Source organism: Phocoena phocoena, chromosome 16 (assembly GCF_963924675.1).
Source record: "Phocoena phocoena chromosome 16, mPhoPho1.1, whole genome shotgun sequence".
In the NCBI taxonomy this organism is placed as follows: Eukaryota; Metazoa; Chordata; class Mammalia; order Artiodactyla; family Phocoenidae; genus Phocoena; species Phocoena phocoena.
This window is the reverse complement of record NC_089234.1, coordinates 36,862,655-36,880,644: the sequence shown is the minus strand read 5'-3', so window position 1 is coordinate 36,880,644 and position 17,990 is coordinate 36,862,655. Positions and strand designations below refer to the sequence as shown.

Genomic DNA, 17,990 nt, shown 5'->3' with positions numbered 1-17,990 from the left:
GTCAACGGTGAAACAAAGCTACATGAATGCAGCTAGGGTTGTAAGGATATAAGAGCCTACACAGCTGCATCAGGAGCAAGAGGCCAGCAACAAAGGCAAATGCGCCGTGTAGCCCAACTATAGCAAAAACCACCATGCAACATCTCCACCTCTGGACTGGCCCACAGACTGAAGAAAAATCCCCAAGGAAGAGTTTGGGAAGGAGGTGAAGAGAAAGACACTCCAACAACAGGTGGACTCTATAGAATGTAGCCACTGCTCATTCATTCCCGTGGTCTGAGTGGCAGATTTACTGACCACAAGTTCTCAAGGGCATCTGAAGGAGACTCCATGGCAGCAACCAAAGAAGGGAAACCAAGTCACCTAGGACACAGAAGCCATTCTCTGACGAGCTCTCTCCCACTACTGCTGGAAAACAACAAACAAAAACAGCCACTCACTGTCCTGTTCTTTCTGGCCCTGACCCAAGAATCTTGTACCTGGTTGGCCAAACCAGTTTGCCTTGGTCAAAGGAGAAAGCATTGTTCTTTCTTGAGGGGGACATAAGGCCAGTGGGGAGAATGGCATCCTCCTGGGGACGTATATCCTTCGCATCTAGTACAATTTTACTCTTTTCTTTACAATTTCACTTTAGTTGCCATGAAAAATCAGAATCCACTTCAGACCCTCCCAGATGTTACTTGTGCATCTAATTTCATATAGCTAAATGACAAAGTCCATCGCTTGTCACACATTCTGTCAGTCCGCATATATTTATTAACTCACTAATATTCCAGGTATTGTGTTAGATTCTGGGCATACAGAGATAAGTAAGATATATCTTCAAGCTTACAGAGTAGTGGGAGAGATCACATTAGACTCCTAAATCTATGTTTTGGGGGCCCTATGGCATTGTCTCCGCCAGCTTTGGTTGCTTCATTCGTCCAAGGAGAGCATTTGATGGACAGTCCTTGAATCCAGGGTCGCAGCTGCAGCCACTACCTGCAAATGGGGTTAATCAGGGCTCAGTCTCCACTCACAGCCTCGCTCAGTGGAAACTGCGGATTTCCAAACCATCACCCACCCCCCCTCAGGTTTAAGACCACTCTCCTCCCCACGGGAGAGGATCAAAGGTTGGCGGGCAGTTTGTTTGATTAAACAAAAAAAGCAAAAGCGTTTCTTATCCTAACTGGAGAGAACTGGGCATCTTCAACGGCATAATTTTCTTGAATATAAAAATACAAAACGCCTGGGAAAGGAAAACACGTATATTTAGAGAAATTAAGCAAACAGATTTAACATGACTTGACAGTAAATGTCTCCAGTCTGGCGTTCACTGATACTTCCTCATTAGATTTATCATTTCATTATAGAGCCGCCACGGGGCATCCAAGCCCCAGATGAAGTCAAGATGCTCCCACTCAGGAATGTGCTTGTGGTACACCAAGTTGGAGATCTGGGTCAGTAAGACACTGACGTCGCTGACGTCCGCGAGCCAGTCCTGCCCCCCACTCCAGACGGCGGTCCGCACCAGCATGTCTCTCACATTGTAAGAGGGAGGGTAACTCTGTAATGAAAACCCATAGAAAGCTTTGTCTTTGTTGTTTTAATTGACAAAAATACAATCCCCAGTAAACACTGATCAGTAAATCTGATCTGAGAATCAAAGACTAAAGTTTGAAGATCACTCTATTTCCTTTTCAAGTTGCTATTACCAGAACAAAAAGAAGCCTAACCCACAAGAAAAGAATGCTAGCCGTCGAGCTGTTACCCTGTGTTGGGCAAGGTAACGAGTTTCATCCCCTGGGAGGAAGGCGTCATTCTCCCAGGTAGTTGATGCCAAGCTGTAGAACCAAACCAAGTGGTTGGGAAGGGGCTTTGGAGTCATATCCACACCTCCCTTCCCTCTGGGGTGTGACCCAAGTCACAGAAATTCCCTAAGCCTCTGTTTCTTCCTCTTTAATCATCATCACATCTATGTCACAGGGATATTCTGAGAATTAAATAAGAAAAACATGAGCAGAGTGCCTCCCATTTTAGAGCCCTTAGCACCCAAAAAGTGGTCAATTCATGTGTATATGGAAGAAAAGGTTTAGGCAACGTAATTTGGCCAAGGCCCCCCAGCCACCAGGTAACAGCCCTATGGGCTTGTCTGACTCTTAAGGTCTGTGTGCCTGATCACTATCCATGACCGATGACAGAGATGACTATACAGAGCCAGGGAAAGGACAAGGTCCAAAGCACGAACCAGGATGCTTAGGTTGTTCTAGAACTGACTGGGGGAAAACAAAGGCTACCTAGTCAACCCTCCCGACCATTTCCCCTGGCACCTGAACCCAGCCAGAATCCTCATAACTCAGGCTGGCTTCCTTGATGAGTTTTCAGGGCCCATTTTAATTCTAAAGACTCTGAAGACTTTACCTGGTTGTAATGAAAATAATTCTTGGCACTACTTCCCCAGTCGAAGGCTTGAAACTTCTGCAATTTAATAAGCTAGACAGAAGATAATTGGAGAAATAAAGTTATCTAACACAGAAATCTGATATAGCATCACAGGTTGCAAGAGTTAGCTACCCCCTCAGATACCAAGTTTATACCGATACCCAGATTCACTCTTAATTCCCAAACTGCAATTTAAAATAAAACGGCATAATTTTGCTCTCCTTTCCTAAATGACTCAATTTCTCACTGTGTGATTGGAAAGTAGCTATTACATGACACAATAAAGCAGCTACACATATGTGCTGTAAATGATCCTGGATCAGCATTGCACCCGTTGGATAAACTTTACGCTGATGTTTTTTTTTTGGAATTTGAATCTTAAACTTTTCCAAAGAGTTCACTATCTCACTTGGGAAAGAAATACATATTACATTTAACAAGTGATTAATATATTAATGTGTATTTATATGGATAAATATATTTATATTAGTATGTAAATACATTAATTGTATATATAATTATATTACATATAATCTCCATCATATTTCCTATATATCCATCCGATTTGACTAGTTATATTATTTAATATTTTACGAATTTAATTCGTTTAACACTTTTTCTTGAGTACCAGTACCAGTAAAATCACCAAATTGTACTGTACACTGAACAATTCCGATCAGTTGAGGATACTAGAGCCATGAAATGATATTGTATATGAAATTTAAATGTATGCTTATTTAGGATAGCATGATAGAAAAATATGAACAAAAAGTCACTTATTCATAAATTTTTAAATAATGCAAATCCATACCTCCTCTATATCCCCCAATTAAAAATATGTCAAGAATTAAATCCAAAATTGGCGAACCAAATGAATTGGAAACTGTTTAATAAGCTTTGGCCAGAGGGTGGCGTCTGGTAAACAGGAAAAACCTAGGCATTCTTTGTCAGAACTGCCTTTGGCTTCAGTTCTTATCAATTGCATAAAATTCTACTGGTTTATACAATAAACAACAGTGTGAGATGAGGTACTACAGGGGGAATGTTTAGCATCCGCATTTGCCATTGCAAATGACAGATATTAATACCTGCAGCACATTTAACAAGCAGAATAAGGTATGAATTTACAGCACCTGTTAGTGCATCTCTTCCCTAGCTCTAAATGCCAGTGAAAATATATCAATGCAAGTTGTTCTGCCCCCATAGACAGACACCAGCTTGTCACTTTCTCACGTATGTCTTTGGCTTTTATATAAAGCACCCAGAGTGAGTGGAGAAACAAAGGAAAGACGTGCCGAGTGTTCAGGCTAAACTTCCGATTTGACTTTGGCGCTCAGCGTCATAGGACTTCAAACTACGCCCTTGAAAGGGCATCTCAGAAGGAGGGAAATGTGAAGAAGACTATTCATAGCAACAAAATCCTGCGAATAAGCTAACATCCAATGACAGATACTTGGTTAAATACATTATATCAATATACACATGGTATGCCACTGTCGTAAATACAAATATAATACAATAGAAAGAAAAACTGTTTATAAATAATACTAAGTGGAGAAAAGTCAGAAAGTAAAATTGAACATGCACTATGGCTATACTTAAGTGGTAATCTTATGTGGATAAAGGTCAGGTGGAAATGCTCATAATATTAGGAGAGACTTTAAAAACTGTCTCTCCTAGTATTATAAGCATTTTCACCTGACCTTTATCCACATATGAATATTTTAAGTTTAAGTTAATTTTAAACTATTTAAAAAATTATTTTAACATCTTGTTGGTAATGAAAATGTAAATAGGTTCAACCTTTCTAAAGTACCATACATATTTGGAAGTCTTAAAGAGATGCTTACCCTCTGATCACTAAGTCTACTAAGACTGTATCCTAAGGAAGTCATCTGCCTAATGTACAAGGACAGATCTCTAATTCAAGAATATTTATCCCAGAATGTTTTATTGCCAAAAACCCTATCATAGTAATAATAATAATAAATTCGAACAATAAAAAGTTGTCCTCAGTTACAAATATTTTTAAGTGTAGTTATTGACCTGGAAAAGCATTTCTGATTAAGGCAGAGGCTGCTATTTGCCCCCCAGTACCCATTCCTGCCTTCTTCCTTTCAGTAATAAAATTTCTAAAGTTTTTGCTAAGCACATGGCTGCCAGGGTAGGAACCATATCCCTCATGTGCCTTCTTCCTGGAGGCTGGAACTGCCATGAACGTGACCCAGTTTCAACCAGGCAGAAGAGGCCAGCGCCCCAGAGATGGCCAAGCTATAGTGCAGAGGGGACGGGGTCACTGCATGACTTCCCACAGCAGTCACAACTCCTCCACGACTGTGTGCCACTGATGTCTGGACTGGATTCTGAGGAAGGAAACTATTTATTTAGATGCTGCATTTTAGGGTCTTTTTTTTTTTTTTTTTTTTTTTAATTTGTTTATTTATTTATTTATGGCTGTGTTGGGTCTTCGTTTCTGTGCATGGGCTTTCTCTAGTGTGGCAAGCGGGGCCCACTCTTCATCGTGGTGCGCAGGCCTCTCACTATCGCGGCCTCTGTTGTTGCGGAGCACAGGCTCCAGACGCGCAGGCTCAGTTAATTGTGGCTCATGGGCCCAGTCACTCCGCAGCATGTGGGATCTTCCCAGACCAGGGCTCGAACCCATGTCCCCTGCATTGGCAGGTGGATTCTGAACCACTGCGCCACCAAGGAAGCCCCATTTTAGGGTCTTTGATACAGCAACTTAGCCTGCACCTCAGAAATACAATGCTGTTTAATCAAATAAAAAATAAAATTATTAAAAAGTGCATGTAGCATAATCCTCCTTCTGTAATGGAAACAATTATACCAAAAAAATGATAAGATTACAGTGTAAGCATTCAGGACATGCCACCCCAAAATATGCCGCTTTGGCATAATGACTATTTTGAGTTAAAGGCACTTGAGAAACAGAAGATATGAAGAGGACGCTGACCTTCCTTTTTCTTTCTAAAAGGAGAACACAAAACTCCCATGTGAAAGAAGCCCTCCCTATACCAGGAGGAAGAAACGTGCTCATCACCAGAGTCTAAAAGAGGAGGCTGACAGAAATTATACAAAAAGACCTTGTGAAAATAACTCTCATGTCTTGTAAGTCTCCCCATATATTTTAGTTACTTTTCTAAAACTGCTACCCTTTGTTCAACCTAGTATCTAAGCACTTAGGCCTAGTTACTTCTTTGGGTCTTCATTTTTGTGAGGGCTCCCATGTACACGTAAATGAAATCCATATGCTTTTCTCCAGTTAATTTGTCCTATGTCAGTCCCAGTCAGAAACCCGAAGAGAGTAAAGGAAAAATTTTACCTCCCCTATAATACGCAAATACTAATCGTAGTTATCCCTGGTGGTAGACATACAGGTAATGTATTTTCTTCTTGTACTCACATATTTTTAAAATTTCATAATGAACATATATGTATAACAAAAATTTTACTAAGTGTCTCTTGCAGTGTTTTGGAGAGCCTAGCTAACGTATATTTTGCATTTTTTTTTTTTAAGCAGCAGGATTCAAACAATAGAGAACATCAGATCTTACAAGGTGCTTATTAAAATACAGATCCCAGAGCCATACCCTCAGGAATTCTGATTCTCAACAAGTCTTGGGTAGACCCAAGAAACTGTATTTTTTTATAGCACCCTAAGTAATTCTGAACAGCTCTGTAAAGATATGTTAGGACCGGCCTTCTTCAAACAGGAGCAAGTAGCTGGGCTCTGGGCATAGCTGGCAAGGGGGCTAGAGATTCCGGAGGGTCTCTGAAACGTGTGAGGCTTATAAAGAGAAGAAGATGATTTGTAAGCTAAATTAAAAAAAAACAGTGAAGAACTAGGTTTTAGAACTTCGAGAACTGAATGCTAATTACTTATACAAAAGATCCATTTCAAAATTTACTATGAATAGAATGGCCTTTAAGGGCACCCCCAAACTCCTGCCACGGAAACCTCCCAACTTCACATCTGAATTGTAGCCCTCAAGCCTGCCAGGATTCAGGCCCCGCACACCCTCAGTGGAAGCCTCTCCCAGCAGGGACCAGGGCTGCTGCCCCAGCACGTCCTGCGCAGGCAGAGAGTGGCAGTCCCTGGCTGGCAGCCCTTGGCCAACAGCCCAGAGGAGGGAGAGTCAAGAAGATCCTATGAAACAGCTGCACAAAGCAACCATTTTCTTAACAAAGGGATGACACAGGGAGCACAAGAACAAAGGGCAGGGCTGACTTCTGCAGGGAATCTGGCCTTCAGAAACGTTCGTGGTGCACATTGCAATGCAGTGAGGACCTAAAACCACGTGGTCACCACCGGGCCTGAGAGCGGTGCTCCGATCCACAGCCAGCAGCCCCTGACCAGTCAGCTGCTTGACAAAAGGGCTGGAATGGGCTTCCCTGGTGGCGCAGTGGTTGAGAGTCCGCCTGCCGATGCAGGGGACGTGGGTTCGTGCCCCGGTCCGGGAAGATCCCACATGCCACGGAGCGGCTGGGCCCGTGAGCCGTGGCCGCTGAGCCTGCACGCCCGGAGCCTGTGCTCCGCAACGGGAGAGGCCACAACAGTGAGAGGCCTGCGTACCACAAAAAAAAAAAGGGCTGGAACAAGAGCAGGGGCCTGGATTGCAGCCAAGCCAAGAGCTCTAGGCAAACCCAACGCCAGTGCGGGCCTGCAGCACAAAAGGCTGGAGGACTACCGTGCTGTGACATGCAACAGGGTAGTCTGACAGCTTTGGCCACCACATTCCCAAGGGTACCTGAAAGGCTAGGGCTGGCGGTCACCTGTGCTCTGCTGAGGCATGGGGCTGCCAGCGTGGGCCGCTCAGCATCAGCCTCCAGCTCGGCTCAGTCGTCCTCCACACAGGGGAGCACTGACTCTTGAGGTGACAGAAACTGGACCTTACTGAAAAATGTCCATTAGGTAAGAGGGTAAAAATGCTCAGAAAGATAAGGCTCTTCTGATGGCAGGGCATACAGAGAAACAAGCGGCTCTAGATGGAGAAGTGCCTGGGGAGAAAAGTAGGGGACTGAGTGGACGCTTGGGGGTGAACATCTGAGGACTCCTGAAGGTTTCGGGACATCCCTTCAGAGGTAAAGGTGTGCTCCTCAGCACGTCATGAGCTACCTGCCTTCCAGATGCCCCTCTTCTAGGCCAAACTCTGGTACTGAGTCCCTGACGCTTAACACTAGGCCTTACAGTCACTAATGGGGCTAAAAGCCTCAGGCCGGGTCCTGCCTGGTTCCATAGGGATAAGCCCAAGGAGAGGTAACTGATAGCACTCGCAACTGACAACGTTCCTGGGACAACTGAGGAAGGATACCAGTGATGTCCCGGGTCAGAGGTTCCCAAATCCAGTTGGGCAGAAGAATCTAATGGGCAGAATTTTTTAAAAATATAAATTCTCACCACTCAGCACCAGAAAGAAATGAAGTACTGATGCACATGACAACTTGGGTGAATCTCAAAATAATGATGCTGAGAGAAGCCAGACAAAAACAAATATATACTGTATGATTATATTTAGACAAAACTCTGGAAAATTCAAAGTAACCTACAGTGACAGAAAGCAGATGGGTCGCTGCAGATGGGAGAGGGTGGAGGGGTTCTCCCATCAAGGGGGGCTTCTGGGGGTGACAGATACGTTCACTGGTTTGATTGTGGTGATGGCTTTGCAGGTGTATATCTATGGCAAAACATACTACCTTGTACACTTCAAATATTGTAGGTCACTTATACCTCGACAAAGATGTTTAAAAAAAATAAAGGTATACACACTGCAGTCCAAATGAATTAGAATCTCTAGGGATGGGACACAGGAGGCTTTGTGTTTAAAAGCCTGGATTGTAGCTAATCCAACAGCTCTACCACAAACTCAATATCCCTTACTTTTTAAAAATAATATTATATTAAAAAGTGTACTTTTAAAGGCAACTCACATGATTCTGATACAGGCAGTGACTGCCAGTCGTTTGAAGATTGCTGCCCAAGGCACTCACTGCATCTTGGTTTGACGCTTAAATGATGAGTTATTTCATATTTAAAAAGAATTTTGGGGGAAAAATTATACAAAAACATGTCCTGAGGTAGAAAAAGTCCCTGACATATTGTCAGGTGAAAAAAAAAACAGCTATAAAAGAGTAAGAAGAAAAGTAAACAATCTATTTCTACAATTATGATTTCTATCTATATCCTTAACCACTTCTTTCTGAAATGATACGCAGCAAGAGATACGGAGTAGAATGCAGAGACATTTTCTATCCCTGGTACACATTCTCTATCTCTGTGTGGGATTACAGAACAATTTTATTTTTCACCTTATGAGAATTTTTATTATTATACTCGTATGTAATTTATAAATTTTGTAGAATGAACATGCATACTTTCGTGATGTGTGATCATACACTCAAAACTCTATTTTAAAATTTAGTGTCTCTTACTTATATCCTTGACTGATTTAGCTCTGTTTCTCCACTGATGTTTCAGGCATACAATGTTCATAGGTTAATGCTGAAATAGCAGCTTCTATCTCCAAAGCTGCTCTAAAATCTTGCTTTCTGGAGCAACACAGAAATAAAATAAATCTGGGACTCAGTGAAAAACTGACAGAGGGGAGGGGGAAGAAAAGAACAAACAAGTCAACCCCAATAGCTGTTTGGTGAACTCACACCGTAGTACAGTCTGCCCCAGGGAGGATAACACAAGCGACATAAAGATAGTGACGGGAGCCCAGGACTCAGGAAGGAAAGCAGCTCAGATGTGTAAGCAGACTACCTTTCTATTTGCTTCATGGAATGCACAGAACTTTCTAAGGCCGATGTTCCACAAACCCCCCACTGTACTCCTGGAATGCGTACCTGGCTCCAGTGTAACATATTTTGCACAGAAGTTCCGGCAGGAGAGTGTGTGCCATACACAGCCACTCTAGACTGCAAAATAAACATGTGGAAATAAAGAATGAAAACAGCCTGAAGGAGGCATTGATAATAAACACAGTTTGCACCTTGAAGCATTAAAAACTACAGAGCCACAATCTCAAATACGTGAGATTAAGAGCAGGAAAAAAAGTTCTTTGACTACAAATACGTCCTGTAAAAATATGAATAACCACACATACACACACAGAATACACATGAAGGATATACAGCAACATGGTAACCGTGGGGCTGTATTGGTTGAGATTACTGCTCATTTCTATTTTCTTCTTATTTTTCTGAATTTCCAAAATTTTATATAACAATCATACCTTGCTTTTATTCATCAGAAACAAGAAAAATTAACATCCCTTAAAAATTCCCTAGAGCCTTCGTTCCAGAATTTTAAGACCTGTTTTCAAAATACAACATGACAAACTACGAATGTATTTAGAAACACCAGCACATTGCTGGCCAAGGGTTTACATTTTATAAAATAAATAAATAAATGTATATATACATGGGTGGGTATGTGCCTGTGTGTGTGTACAAATGGCCATTCCAAATTTAAACACATTTATAGTAATTATTTTGAAGAAAAAGATCACTATAATAAATATAAATATTGCAATTTAAATGATGACCGATCTCCCTCATTCCATAGTTTCCGCATAGGTACAATGTAGGAAGCTGACAACGGCTGGCCTGAGGTTAGCTGCAAATGGTGTTCCAGGTACCTGCCAAGGTTGATTCTTATACCCGTTAAATGAAAGAGCCTTTAGAGCTCTAATGAGGTCATTCCTGCCTCTCCCACACCCTCCAACACAAAGAAGCACATTCACAGATAAAATAAAATCACTGACAGTTTAAAGAAAGTGTTATTGTAAACATACATACCATATTTAAATTTCTCTCATTAAATCCACACATAACAAAAAAGACATTTCCGCAAAGCTCCTCCAGAATGACATGAGTACAAACATGTGTACTCAGCCACTTCACAAACGTACTCTGGGGAAGAAATTCTTTAACCCCAAATAAGTCCTGCAAAATAAAAAGAATATCTCAGCATTTCCTTCTGGTGTATGGCCTCCACGTCCCACCTCACAAGCAGACACATGCCAACCGTGTCCACGGATGGCCTCAGAAGAGAAATGGCAACCAGTGGGCATTCAAACTAGGACACCTGTGTGATACGTTTACTAAGGCAATAGCAGATATTACAGATGTGTATTTAAAGTCTCAAACGAAAAAAAGAAGGCAAAAAATCACATAGGTCCACAGAAGACTTTTACAGTGGGAGGGGGCCTGAATGATCCCTGATCCCAGGGCCATCCCCAAAGTTTCATCTGACTTTGATGGATTGCTAGTGACTTCTGAGAAAGAGTTGAAACTGTGGTCGGTCAGCAATGTGTCTGCTTAGGACACATACATCTGATCCGATGCTATTGGCCAGTGGGCCAAATCCTGCCCACTGCCTTTTGGGGTTTTTTAATACTTAATACAAAATTTACCATTTTAACCATTTTTAAGTGTTCAGATCAGCAGCATTAGTACATTCACATTGTTCTGCAACCATCACTACTATCCATCCATCTCCAGAACTCTTTCAACATCTCAGACTGAAACTCTGTACCCATTTGAACAATAACTCCCCATGCCTCCTCTGCCAGCACTGCCTGTTTTTATAAAGTTTACTGGAACACGGCCATGCTTTTCTCTATACACATTGTCTCTGACTGTTTTCACAAGACAAAGGCAGAGAACTTCCCTGGTGGCACAGTTATTAAGAATCCACCTGCCAATGCAGGGGACATGGGTTCGAGCCCTGGTCCGGGAAGATCCCACATGCCACGGAGCAACTAAGCCTGTGCACCACAACTACTGAAGCCCACGTGCTCTAGGGCCCGCGAGCCACAACTACTGAGCACATGTGCCACAACTACTGAAGCCACGCGCCTACAGCCCGTGCTCCGCAACAAGAGAAGCCACCGCGATGAAAAGCCCGGGCACCGCAACGAAAAATAGTCCCCGCTCACCGCAACTAGAGAAAGCCCACGCACAGCAACGGAGACCCATCGCAGCCAAAAAAAAAAAAAAGACAAAGGCAGAGTTCAGTAGTTGAAACAGAAACCATATGACCCACAAAGCCAAAAATATTTATTATCTGGACCTTTAACAGAAAACATGTGCTGACTCCTGGTGTACATCAGACCTGACCAATGGCCCCTGGACCTGTGCTCAAGTATTCCTGGGGCAATCATTATGCCCTCAAGGCAGATCGTCGTGTACATGTGTAATAGGAAATAGGAAAAAGATCTTCTTTATAGTGAACCCAAATTTGTCTCCTTATAATTTACCCTTTCGTTGATGCCTACCCTCTGGAGGGACAAGCAGAGTGAAAAATTCAAATGCCTACAAAGGCGGTTTTATGGGTTGAATTGTGTCCCTCCCGAAAAAGATATGTTGAAGTCCTAATTCCCTGTATCTCAGCATGTGATATTATTTGGAAATAGGGTCTTTATCAAGGTACTCAAGTTACATAGTTGGATACTGTCTACACTGAAACAAAACAATACATTTCTCTCTGGACCTATATAGGTATACAAATTCACACACAAGGTCTATAGGAAAAGACCCCAGGCTGAGCACGGTGCTTAATTCTGAGGAAGGTGCTAGGAGAAGCCTTGGTAGTTGAAGGGTACTTTATTTGTAATCTCTGAATTGTTTATAATGAAAATCGAAGGTTCTGTTATCCAAGGTATTTAAAATACATGTGGTTAGAGGGGCCCACATCTTACCTGCCTGTCTGATCACTGGTACAGAGAATCCCATCTTAGGTGAGAGTCAGATTCTGAGGTCAGAGTATAGTCTATATGTCCTGTGAACATACTTCTTAAATGGCCAAGAGACATGTGTAAGTATATATTTCTGTACAGGATTTCATATGTGTGTGTACACACCTATCATACATAAAACATAGATAGTGCGTGCGTAACAGACCATCTGGCCTTAGCTGGCTCTCAACTCCTCATAAAAACTGCTTCCTGGGCTTCCCTGGTGGCGCAGTGGTTGAGAGTCTGCCTGCTGATGCAGGGGACACAGGTTCGTGCCCCGGTCCAGGAAGACCCCACATGCCGCAGAGCGGCTGGGCCCGTGAGCCATGGCCACTGAGCCTGCGCGTCCGGAGCCTGTGCTCCGCAATGGGACAGGCCACAACAGTGAGAGGCCCGCGTACCACACAAAAACAAAGAAAACAAAAAAAACCTGCTTCCTCCTTGAGCAAATCCTGGAGGGTTCACACATTGAGCTCCGATGAAGTTACTGGCCTCTGCTTAGGGGCCATATAATAAAATATAATAGATCACCCTCAGTGTGGTCAGGGTTGGGCATGTGGAATAGCACATCGCCTGTCTCCCATCTGCTGCCTACTCCTAGGCACAGACCCACCCTATGGAATAAAGGGCAACTTCAGGGAGGTTTAAGGTTTAAGCTATGCTCTCCTTGTAAGGTGGGTGGGGATTTGCACTGACGTGTTAGCCATGAGAACAGGGAGTTCCAGTGTGGAGTTAAGGACACCTTCCCTGGCTCCCCCGGATCTGGAAGTAGGGGTGAAAGGGGAAAGAAAAACCACGGAGAGAGGAAAACCCACTGTTCCACTGATAGCAAAACACAGGGGAGGAAGACACACCTTCTTCCTCTATAGGCCAATTCTTCAGAAACAAAAAGGAAATCTGTGAGGGAAGGGAGTGGAGGTGGGGGGAATCCAAGTACCTTAATGAGAAGATCTGAAAATCGTCCTAATTTAACTAGCGGGCTAGTAGCGAACTGGGCTGAGGTCACGGGAGCCAGGGCAAAAAACATTTTAATCTTTTTGGCCAGCTCCGGGATCCGTGAAAATGCTATGAAACCTGTGGGAACAAAAGGAAAATAAGAGAATTCCATCTTCTGGGACTTTTCTCTGAAAAGGCAAGGTCAGGCATGCGTGTCGCCTTCTAGTGGCAATCTGAGACCTGTGCAAGCAATGCCAGGAGGCAAAACTCCTGAAACGAGGGTCTCTGAACTCCTATGTGCACAAACACTGAATTTGATTAAACCAGTAAATCAAGTTTTGCTAAGTGCTTGTTTTGATTTTCAGCCTACATATGCACTGGAAGAAATCCGGGTTGCTAGAATCAGATGTTTCCCGTTCCTTTAATGATGTAAGCCAGGGAATCGAAGACTATTCCTAACAGCTCCACCCCACTGTGTCCATCCCCTACTGCCCCCCCTCCATCACCAAGAATGATGTACGAAGGTGCTCAATGCAGTCGCCAAGGACTCGAAAGGAACTTACATATTTAGAATCCTCTAGCTTCAAAATATCTTTTAGCTTCCTCTCAGGTCACTTCTTGCCTTAAACTTGGCCCCAGAATGTCAATTTTGAAAGCAGTGGGGCAAAGGACACCAATGGACAGGTCATGGAAGAACAAATATAGATGCAGAAAATACTTAAGTCCATTAATAAGGAGGGCAATTACGTCCATGTTACTTGTTGCTTGAAGCCTCTCGAGGTTACAAAGAGGAGTGGTAGTGAGGGCAAGGCAGCTTAACTACGTATAGGGAGACACTTCAAAGCATTCATACCTTTCACGTCACAGTTGTCTTCTAGGAATGTATTCTAAGAAGATTGTGTGATAGGAACACAAAGATATGAGTCATAGGAAACGCCAACAGGGGAATTAAATAAATTATGGGACAGGTCTCTGGTACCTAATCAGAGGAACTCTTGTTTGCTCGAATTACGAGCATTTTTTTTGGCAGCGGGGCCGGGGGGGGGGGGGGGGGGGCGGGTAGGCCACGATGCGTGGCTTGAAGGATCTCATTGCCCGACCAGGGATTGAATCCAGGACGAGGCAGTGAAAGCTCAAAGTCCTAACCACTAGGCCACCAGAGAACTCCTGGCAATTTTTATTTTTTTAAAACTTTGCTAAATTTTCTGTTTCTGTTTACAATGAACACATAATACTTTTATCATCAGCATAAATTAAAAATATATATGACTTTACAAAATTATTTGTAAATAAAGTGTACTATGGCATCCTTGGAGCTAGCTTTATTCCACTTCACTTTAAAAAATCAGTGTATTTCCTTGTTTTCTTTATAAAAGTCTCTGCACTTATACAACTTCCTGTTTTCTACTCTCTCACATTCCCATATCACTTAACTAGGAAAATATGTAATAGGCTGTGGTTTACACTGATTCCTTCAATCAAGGGAACCATACACCATGTTCATCTATTTATGTTTGTCTGAATTTCCAGAGAAGACTCAATATTACCAAAATTCTTTGCCCTATTCATTATTTCTGCCTGGCATTAAAAAACAAACACAAAACTCTATCTGAACATTATTTCTTTTATATTTCACTTTTAAGAAGGAACAAACAGTAATAAAACATTATATCAACCTCCCATCTTTATTTTATACATACCTATCGTGGTGCCTTGAGAATGACCCACATAATACACTTGTTCTTGGCCAGTTTTATTCAGAATGAAGCTAATTGAAGCTGGTAGGTCATAATTTGCCATCTCATCGTAACTGTAATCCAAAAAAGGAAATTTTTCATTGAGACATTGCATGCAAGCACAACAGCATACAAGTGTGCTGCTTGATGAGTTATCACCAACTGAACACAGCTGGGGAAACCAGCCCCGAGCACAGGGAACTGAACATTACCAGCACTGCAGAAGCCTCCCTGGGCTCCTTGCTAACCATGCCTCCCCAAAATAACCACTATCCTCCTTTCTTAAACCATAAATTAGTTTGATCCATTTGGGAACTTTTCTATGAATGGGATCAAACAGCGTGTATCATTCTGCATCCGACTTCATCTTTGCCGTCACATACAGCTGTCGGCTGGTCATTGTGTAAATACATGACACTTTATTTGTTCACTCACTGCTGATGGGCATTTGGTAGTTTCCAATTTCTCGCTGTTACAAATAGTGTAACAACAAGTATATTCTTGGAGATGCCTTTGGTAAAAGCTCTCATTCCTGTGCTTCACGGCCTCGGGTAGGTTCTGGTTTTACAAATGGGGAAGCAAGCCTGAAGGAGTCATGGTGCTGACTTTCTCTAATGCCTGGTACAGAGACACAGCCCTGAACCTGTACGCATGTGTACTGACTGTAACCACCACTTGCGCTCTGCCAGGCTCTGTGCCAGCCTCTTTCCTTGTGTCCTCTCCCTTAAGCCCCCAGTGACCTTATGAGAAAGGTATTTATTATCCCCACTTTACAAAAAGGCAACAGACACAGGGCTTATGTCACATGCCTAATATCATGCAGTGATCAACTGGTAGAGCCAGAAGTAAGAGAGAGAAGAGAACTTCTAGAAATAAGAGGAGTGGATACTTGCAGGACGTGTTTACGGAGGAAGGGAGAAGGGTATGGTACACAATTTACACAGCGACACCCGCACCACCAGGAATGTCAAAATAACTAAAAATCCCTTATTGAATGTAACCCATAAATGTAATCATTTATTTATAATTTGCCTTACTGCTACTTATTAAATTCCTAACAAGGCATAAAACCTTTCATAAACCATTAGTTTCCCATCATATGATCCTGAGTTTCCTGTCCTCCCCAGTGTCTATGTTGAGAGTACCAAGGAAAAAGACCCCCCCGTCATAATCAATTCAAAGATACCTGAAGGCCCAGAACTCATCTTGGTCTATGGAGAGGGTCTTGTGTTTCCGAGACCAGGTGTTTCCCCTGCTGTTCCCCATCCACACATCAAAACCCGCGTCTGCCAGAATGAAGCCCAAGCTGGTGTTGGGCAGGTTTGTGACCCAGTTACTGGAATCTGCCAGCAAGCCATGCTGCAGGAACACAACTGGTTTGGGACCTGGAAAGCAATCATGTTTAGGAGTTAGCAGCACTAAGCTTCAAAACAAACATGGTATCTTGCTAATCAGAAAAGTCACAAAAGATCACAAAGCAAATAATGAAACAGAAACAAGACTGAGGTAGCATTACCATTCCGTGGTAACTGTACTATATGTACTTGTGTGAAGGGCGCTTGGGAGCTGTACGTTTTCCTTGGGCACATTAAGACACTTCTCACGCACCCAAGGTGCTCTGGGGCTGGGCCATGAGGAAGACGACTGGACCTTAAAAGACCAGGAAATCAGGCTAAGCAAGAAAAGACCTCGGCTACATATGGGGAGCAGTGGGGCAGGACTGCCTTGTTCCAAGAGGCACTGCTGCTGGTCACCAGTCAGAGAGAAGGAGCGTGGGCACTGCGGTGGCCCCTGCTGGGGAAAGGAGAGTTAGAGCGAGGCAGAAGGAGAGCACAATGGGGGCCAGATTCCTTGTGCTGGTTCCAACCTGTGCCTCTTCAGACACTTAGTGAAACCTGAGGCTGTGCAGCCAACTTCACAGGGCAGAGTCCTGAGAAAGGAGGACGGGTTTCAGTGGGGGTGGGAGAACCGAGGAGGGGAGAGCAGGATAGAGAGTGGGGCAGCCAGGCCAGGACTGAGCTGGAAGGGGGGTCAGGTGCCAGTTTTCAGGGACCAGGAGTCAGCTGCCTACCTTTTCTTTCTTTTCTTTTTTCTTTAACATCTTTATTGGAGTATAATTGCTTTACAATGTCGTGTTACTTTCTGCTGTATCACAAAGTTAGTTTCAGCTATACGTATACATATATCCCCACATCCCCTCCCTCTTGCATCTCCCTCCCACCCTCCCTATCCCACCCATCTAGGTGGTCACAAAGCACGGAGCTGATCTCCCTGTGCTAGGTGGCTGCTTCCCACTAGCTATCTGTTTTACATTTGGGAGTGTATATATGTCCGTGCCACTCTCTCACTTTGTCCCAGCTTACCCTTCCCCCTCCCCATGTCCTCAAGTCCATTCTCTACATCTGCATCTTTATTCCTGCCCTGCCCCTAGGTTCTTCAGAACCATTTTTTTTTTTAGATGCCATACATATGTGTTAGCACATGGTATTTGTTTTTCTCTGCCTACCTTTTCCTGATGGGGAATATTTCAAATTCCCCTGAAATCTCTCTGCACTTCCCTCCCTAACCCCACAGAAGGCTTCAAGGGAGAAATTTAGGAGTTGGCAAGTTGAAGATATACCAGGAAACTCTTTAAGCATCACCAACAAATAACTTCTGGATTCCCACAGGCAATTAGGAGCCACTGACACTTTCCCAGGAGGTGAGCGTAAAGCCCAGGAAAGTGCAGGCGGCCAACTCAGGCATGTGCCCACCATGCACGTGTGCTAATTATGGTGGCTGAGGGGCTTCCAACAATACCTGCAAACACCCCCACTGCAGCCCGTACCTACCATTCACCCCTGCACGAGGCTTAAAACATTCCCAGACCCCTCGCCCTACACTCCATTGAAGGGTTTCCCAAAGTTCCTATATTTTCCCTGTACATTGAACTTCCATGGACTTGGCTTTGCCTAAAACAACCACTACTGCAATCCAGGTTATAAAGAGTCTCTGTTTAATAGAAAAAGAAACAAAGAAAATATGTTTAATTACTTTGGAATTTAAATAAACTGTTTACATTAAAGGGTAATCTGTGGACATCCATTAACTCCATGCCACAATCAGCTGGGTACCTACAAAATGAAAGTAACTGCACAAG

The 17,990-nt window shown here is 43.3% G+C and overlaps 1 protein-coding gene across 1 annotated transcript in view; it reads right to left on the bottom strand.

The window, feature by feature from the left end:
* Positions 1–1,130: 1,130 nt before the first annotated feature.
* The window catches only part of LIPA (lipase A, lysosomal acid type), a 35,905-nt gene continuing 19,045 nt past the window's right edge, over positions 1,131–17,990 (bottom strand). The window contains exons 4-10 of the mRNA XM_065894550.1: positions 16,038–16,236; positions 14,816–14,925; positions 13,117–13,253; positions 10,240–10,386; positions 9,286–9,357; positions 2,401–2,472; positions 1,131–1,546 (exon numbers count right to left, since the gene is read on the bottom strand). Coding sequence (XP_065750622.1) covers positions 1,313–1,546; positions 2,401–2,472; positions 9,286–9,357; positions 10,240–10,386; positions 13,117–13,253; positions 14,816–14,925; positions 16,038–16,236 — 971 coding nt within the window. The 3' untranslated portion in view covers positions 1,131–1,312. The remainder of the gene's footprint in view (positions 1,547–2,400; positions 2,473–9,285; positions 9,358–10,239; positions 10,387–13,116; positions 13,254–14,815; positions 14,926–16,037; positions 16,237–17,990) is intronic.